Source organism: Octopus sinensis, linkage group LG10 (assembly GCF_006345805.1).
Source record: "Octopus sinensis linkage group LG10, ASM634580v1, whole genome shotgun sequence".
Taxonomy (NCBI): domain Eukaryota; kingdom Metazoa; phylum Mollusca; class Cephalopoda; order Octopoda; family Octopodidae; genus Octopus; species Octopus sinensis.
In genome coordinates this window covers 41,000,555-41,008,054 of record NC_043006.1, presented here as the reverse complement: position 1 = coordinate 41,008,054, position 7,500 = coordinate 41,000,555, and the positions used below count along the sequence as shown (strand labels likewise).

At 37.3% G+C, this 7,500-nt stretch overlaps 1 protein-coding gene across 1 annotated transcript in view; it reads left to right on the top strand.

Moving 5' to 3' along the window:
• Positions 1-7,500, top strand: part of LOC115216191 — a 48,792-nt gene that overhangs the window by 40,403 nt on the left and 889 nt on the right. Inside the window, exon 2 of the mRNA XM_036506594.1 lies at positions 7,237-7,500. This exon is cut by the window's right edge and continues 889 nt beyond it. Coding sequence (XP_036362487.1) covers positions 7,251-7,500 — 250 coding nt within the window. The 5' untranslated portion in view covers positions 7,237-7,250. The remainder of the gene's footprint in view (positions 1-7,236) is intronic.

The following is a 7,500-nucleotide window of genomic DNA, read 5'->3' as shown; positions in this document are numbered from 1 at the left end:
ATATATATATATATATATATATATATATATATATATATGAATATTGAGATTTTCGGCACGAACAAGAAGCAGCATAGAGAACTAATCATAACAGCAATAGACAATAAATGTATAGATATCCTGTAAATTGAAAGATTATAACCATATTGCCGAAGGGAATATTCTTTCTTGGATCTCGATATTGTCATTAGGAATCTTGCATTTATTATAGAAGAAGAGGATGGCAAATATCAGATCAAATATAACACACAAACGGAGTCCCAAACGGAGGATCTTATGTTGATGATGTAATACTAATCTATAAGCTATCGCCAACATTGTTACCTTAAAACTGATCGCATGGTATTGTTTTATGATATGACATAAGAAAAAGAAACTATATACAATACTATCTGACGAACAGACGAAACGAAATAATAATCAAAACATCTACACTTTTGAATGTAACGAAAACTGGATGAATTCCCTAATGAAAGCATTCATTCGATGTTGACACAACAGGCCTGATGTTATTCTCAAAAGCAAGAAATAGAAGTTATGAACTGTTGTAAAAATTACTGTCCGCCCGATGTCAATGACTCGTCTCCAGTTACAGTGAAGGTGACTACCTGCAGTGAACTGCTGCGAAACCATCAGGTTTTATAAACTCACATTTATACTTAATACTTATAGACGTAGTGGGACATTTGCTAAAGAGTTTAAGTAAAGCATTGGAAATGTAAGTAGCTTCCAAAAGAAAATACCCGCAGACTGTAAATTCAGTCTGCTTCTGACAGAGAAAAATAGTATAACATTTCAAAATATTTGCTTCATTCTAGAACAGCGGCATATACACTCTCATTGAATGTACTTACACATTACTCTACACTTAAGGACTCGCATTCATACATACGCAACTAATTGATATTATCATAACTCTGACAAGAGAGCCTCGTCACTTCATTAGCGATCTACTTAATTTCTAAGAACTCAAATGTTCATACGTAAAGGACATATAACATATACACGCACATACATTTTCCTGTGGGATGGAGTGTAAACGATTGTGTACATACATGAACACTTTAAATTTTGATTATAAAGTAATATTTATACATACATCTAAGTAAATCGTCTTCCCATCGTTTGAAGGCCTTCCGAGTTGCCTTTTCAGATCTCTTAGATACCACTCGGTAACTGCACAGGTCTGCCTGTTGTCTGTGAACCTAGCGATATATCCGAAGCAGTGGAACTTGTGCTTTCCTTATACTTCCACCACATCGTTCACTCTGCTCCGTTCTTGAATTACTTCGTTTCGAATGTGTTCCTGCAATGTTATTTCTACCATACATCTTTCCATGGCCCTTTGCATCATAGCCAACCGATTTTCATCTCCCTTTGAAGTAACCCTCGTCTCACATGCATATAAGATCCTAGATAAGACGTTTTAGTTAAACGATTTGGACCAGAATGGAGAAGAGGAATGCAATCAAGAATGAAATGGAAGCACATCTGATAATTTGTTCGTTACAGGTGATACAGACGACTGATGCGTATAACTATTCGCGCATTTAATTTTAAAATTAAATGAAGGGAAATAACCATTAAATGGTTAGGGTCTAGGACAAAAGAAAATTTTTTTCTAACGTAGAGCATGTACCTTTCCGTACGTCCTGCTCTCAAAATAAAGGTTTCATATTTTGGCACAGGGCTAGCAATTTCGATGGAGAGAATAAGCCGATTACATTGACCCTAATGCTAAAACGGCTTCGCATATTTTACCCAAGTGTCACTTTGATGGCATGCACTACTCTCTTACTCAATAATAATAATAATAATATAATAATAATAATAATAATAATAATAATAATAATAATAATAATAATAATAATAATAGTAATAATAATGATAGGTTCAAATTTTGGCATAAGGCCAGGAGATTTACGGGTAAGTTTAAGTCGATTCGCAACTGGTGCTTATTTTATCGACGCCGAAAGGATGAGAGGCAAATGCGACCTCGACGTTATTTGAACTTAGAACGTAAAGACGGACGAAATGCCGTTAAGCATTTTGCCCGGCATGCTGACGATTCTACTAGCGAAAGGTCAGGAATTTTTGATGGAGTGGAGTTGGTCGTTTATATTACTCAAGTACTTGACGGGTAATCTACCTCATTCTTTTTATATTATGTTGCCATATTTTTTATTCAACAGCCTCCTATACATGTGTAAAACATACTATTTGGACAAGAATCAAAGCCATAAGTCGACGGTTTGAAATCAGATCGTAATAAGTTGCAACTAAATATTGCAAAGTATTCGATCTGGTATTCAATACTGCAAATATTCTGCTTAATACCATAGATTTGCTTGTCAGTTGTTTGACCTTAACCAGTTGAGCATGTCACTTTGTGGCTGATGATATGAGCATCTCTGATCACGAGCAGAAGTTGTGGGGAGCATTATAGCCTTTTGACCGGCCTGTTAATGAGTCTGGAGTCAAAATATCAATGTGTAAACGTTGACCGATACTTAATCCATTAGTTCATTAAGTTAAGTCTGATTAGGCAATTAACATCTGAAATTAACAAGTACATATTTCATTTTACACTGTTTACACTGTTTACACTACACGACGATTTCAGATAACCCGTTGTTTACGTAAATCTACTCGGTGTTTGTTGAGGGAGAACATATGGAAGATTGAAATACAAGTCAGTAGAGGACATTGTAAGCAGCAGCTGGCGGAACACGCGATGGCAATTGTTATTAGAATCAATTTCAATGCCAGTATAGTAAACACACGTGCCTGCTTGGTTAAACTTATAAAAACTTTACACGGAGTACGACGCAACAGCACTTAAATAAAATAGGGACCGAACTTAATTATGCATTTTACCATACAGTGTACTCGAACTGAACAGATGTGCTATTCATTACATTGTGTTGTTGTGAAAGTGGAAACCCACGGACAACATGGTGTTCTGTTAAATTAGTTGTTTGCAGTAACTGAATCTGCGGTATAGTGCAACAAGCAATTGTAGACTTGAGAAGAATAAACTCATGGTCTACAGAATTTGTAGCAGTAGTAGTAGTAGTTTTAGTAGTAGTAGTAGTAGTAGTAGTAGTAGTAGTAGTAGTAGTAGTAGTAGTAGTAGTGGGGCGTGTCGTTGTTGTTACTATTGTATTCATTACATAATGCTGCAGCAAACTGCGAACATTGATACAATAATATTCATTACAAAATGTTACTAGTGCAAGCGATGCACTCATTGGGAACAATATAGACATACAATACTAAACAGAGGTCATGTGTGACGTTGGCGGTGGCTTTTTTTTTTTTATCTTGATCATCGTATTGTCAGAGCGGCATAATTTGTTTGTAAATTTTGGAACCACAGACGTCTGTCTTCTTGGAATGTTACCTAAGAAAATTTTACAGCCTTCTACAATCGACTTCTATGGAGTAGTGGAAAAATCAGACTCTCAAGCTAGTGAAACTCTTATCAGTTTTACTGTGCTCCTGCTGCTTACTCTTTTACTTGTTTCAGTCATTTGACTGTGGCCATGCTGGAGCACCGCCTTTAGTCGACCAAATCGACTCCAGGGCTTATTCTTTGTAAGCCTAGTACTTTTTCTATCGGTCTCTTTTACCGAACCGCTTAGTTACGGGGACGTAAACTCACCAGCATCGGTTGTCAAGCGATCTTGGGGGGACAAACACAGACACACAAACATATACACACACACACACACACACACACACACACACACACACATATATATATATATATATATACATATATACGACGGGCTTCTGTCACAAGGCTTTGGTCGGCTCGAGGCTATAGAAGAAGACACTTGCCCAAGGTGCCAAGCAGTGGGGCTGAACCCGGAACCATGTGGTTCGCTAGCAAGCTGCTTACCACACAGCCACTCGTACGCCTCTATGCTTGCATAGAATCACTCGATACTATCAATTTATAGATTAGACCCTTGAGTAAAATGGGTTTTTTTTATCATTTATTATACAAAAATGTTAAGATAGAAATTGATTAATAAATCCTAGAAAATGAATCGTGGTTGAACTTACAGTAATCTTAGAGAATAAACTCGACATTTCTCACCAGCTAAAAAAAAAATCAGGACTTGATCGATGGGGCCCTTGTCAAGGGATGGCACACCCCTCATTCCTTATTGAAGTTAGCTTTCCACTAGTTCGTGTAGAAAATTAGTCAGGTGTCTAGACAACTGTAGAACGCCACCAAAGTGATAGGAATGGCAGCTGAAACCAGCTCAAAGTGGTTGTGACAACAGGGGAAAGCCTTCCACAAGCATCGGTTCTCTCTTCCACACACATGCAAAGCGTACACGCAAAGAAGCAAAACGCTTGTGACCCTGAGATACCTGTTGATGATACAAAAGAGTTTCTGACATTGGAAGGGATTCAAAAGGGCTTGCGATAGTACATTTAATGAAAGAATTATTAAAGACATATATAACTCGTGGGAGAAAGAGAGAAAGATATCATCAGACGCGCGACCTAACCTGAATGTTTGCAACAGAGCGAACTCCGCTAAAGATGCCCAGCTATCAAGCAGCGGGGCATTAAACAAGAAATGGATAAAGCCTGCCATCTAACGGTCACTCCAGAGAGCCTACACATGGTTTCTGTTTCCCAGATTCTATTCATATGGCTTTGATCGATTACGGACAATGGCTTCATGCAGTGACTCCAGAGCCTTGTATCAAAACTAGCTATAAATCAACCTGATACCGCATAGTTACGAACTAATTATAGTTTATTCTAACAAGCTATAAATCTGTAATTATAAACCACGTAATTACGAAGCAATTTTCTCAACCACACAGCTTTGCCTGACTCTATGGAAGTCGAATGATGCACAAAATTAATTGTCAAACTTTGTGTTCACCTTCATTCGTTAGAAATCTTAATTTGTTTTAAAGCAATGCTAAAAGCATATTAAGAAAAATTATTGAAAGACAACATGAATCTTTGGATACCATTTGATAGAATCCAAAAGTTGAGATTATTGGAGGGAGGGAGAGCTCGTTCTATTCTAATAGGTTTATTCCATTTTTGTAGAATCTGAGGATGAAAGCTATTAGGTAGAACTTATTCAATAATTTCTACAAACCATTTGGGCAGGCCTCACTAATTACAATCCATGTGAGAGAGTTTATTGGATAGAAACTATTATGGAGAGATTAATGAGCAGAAGCTATTGGGATTGAGTTTATTAAATATCATTGGAAAGGAATATTTAGATATCAAAAGACAAAAGTCAATTTCTGATTAAGAGTCTAAAGCAGTAGTTCCCAACCGGGGCCCATATAACCCTTAGGAATCCATGATTTTGCTGATAAAATTTATGTGCCATAAATTGGTTATAATTCTGCAATTCTTTTATATGTTTCCGCCCTAAGGCTGTGGCAATACTGGGACACCACCAATACACAAGATATTTTAACAAGTCTTTATACAATTCCTTATATTTAATTCCGTAAGTGGAAGATGGTTGAGCCTAGATGTGCTCTAAAGAAACACCTTCATAGACCAAATTATGCTGGCTGTGGAAAAGTGATATCAATACGTTACTATACTATTATTGTCGCTTAGTCTAACAGAATCGTTACCACACCGGACAAAATGCTTGGCGGCACTTCTTCCGGCTCTTTACGTTCCAAGTTTGAATGCCGGCAAGGTCGATTTTTGTCCTTCGAGGTTGATAAAATAAGTACCAATTGGACACAGTACTCAAAATAATCCCTAAAATTGCTGACCTTGTGCAAAAATTGCAAATTATCATTATCGCCCAGTCTTGAAGAGCCTAGAAAGCTTACACAGTGTATTCTTTCCTTCTCAAACCGATCAAAAATAAATATTTCCTTTGTTGTAATCCGAATTATTTCAACCAAATCTTTTTTGTATATCATGGTGGAGCACGGAGGTGGGGGTATATCATGACATCACATTCTTTTCCCTATTATATGCGTTACCCCGATCTCTATGAAAAAGAAACATCTACCATTTCTTTAAAGAGCCCAGTCTTGATTTCGATTTCCAGATGACGCACCTTTACTGCATTTATACCTCTAGTTCTTTTGGTGGTAAAGCATGAAGGACACATTATCCTGTCTAAACTAAAGAAGAGATTCAACGAAACGCCATCAGCGGCAATCAGGTTTGCCACTATAGATCACATGATCCACACACACACACACACACACACACACACACATACATACACATATGTGTATATCTATATATATATATACATACATACATACATACATACATACATACATACATACATACATACATACATACATAGAGATAGAGAGAGAGTGAGTGAATGAGTGAGTGCGTGAGTGAGTGAGTGAGTGAGTGCGTGAGTGAGTGAGTGAGTGAGTGAGTGAGTGAGTGAGTGAGTGAGTGAGTGAGTGAGTGAATGGGTAAGTGAGTGAATGGGTAAGTGAGTGAGAGAGAGAGAGAGAGAGAGAGCAAGAGAATAATAAGGAAACTGACTTGTGTGTGGAAATTTTTGGACTTTAATACATTGCAACATACGTTTCTGCATCCTAGATGCATGAGGACAATTTCACAGTCATAGGATACTATCAAATATTATTTATAATGGCTATGAATCTTGAGCATGCCTCTATTCTATGTGCATGCTTCATCAGGAATTTGACGTTAATGGTTTGTAGCTAGTCTGATGTTTACAATTAAGAACATTTACCATTATACAAGTCAGAGAGCTCCGTTAGGTTTTTGGGAGTTATTTGTTAATTGTCACAACTTTTCAAAGAGAGAGATAAAGACAGAATAGAAAATGAGAAAAAGAGGAGAAATATATAAACATACACGACGGTCTTCTATGCAGTTTCCGTCAGCCAAATTTACTCTCAAGGCACGGGTCGGTCCGGAATAAACCCGAAACCATATGTTTGCAAAATGTGCTTCTTAACCACAGTGCAACGTCTGTGCCTGACTATGATGACAGCGGATGTGTGGCAAACGAGATTATCCTATAAATTTATTCTGTTTTTTAAGGTGGTAGCGTATGATTTAAGGGGAATTTGGTTGTCCTTTTTAGAAAATGAAACAACCACGTAGAAACTCACTCGTAGGCTGAAGCCGTTGTTTTTGTTCTTGTTACTTTTGTTAATATGGTGCGTAGTAAATGAAGTTACTAATTTAATCTTCGTTTTCTGATATTTTGCAATTTTTCAGATGAGCGCCGTAAAATGTATGTACTATTGATCACCGTACTTACGATCGGTCTGGTAAGCTCCACCTTGGTGGAAAATGAACTGCTGCAACACCAACCCAACAAGACGTCTATGAAGGAAGAGCACCTGAACGTATCGAGCAACAACCTGGAGGTCAACAGACGTATTAGAAAACAACGGTCGACGAAACATGCTAAGATATCTAAATCGTTATGGGGAAGTATTTTGTATCGAAATAAATTTATCTTCGACAGAGAATTCAACT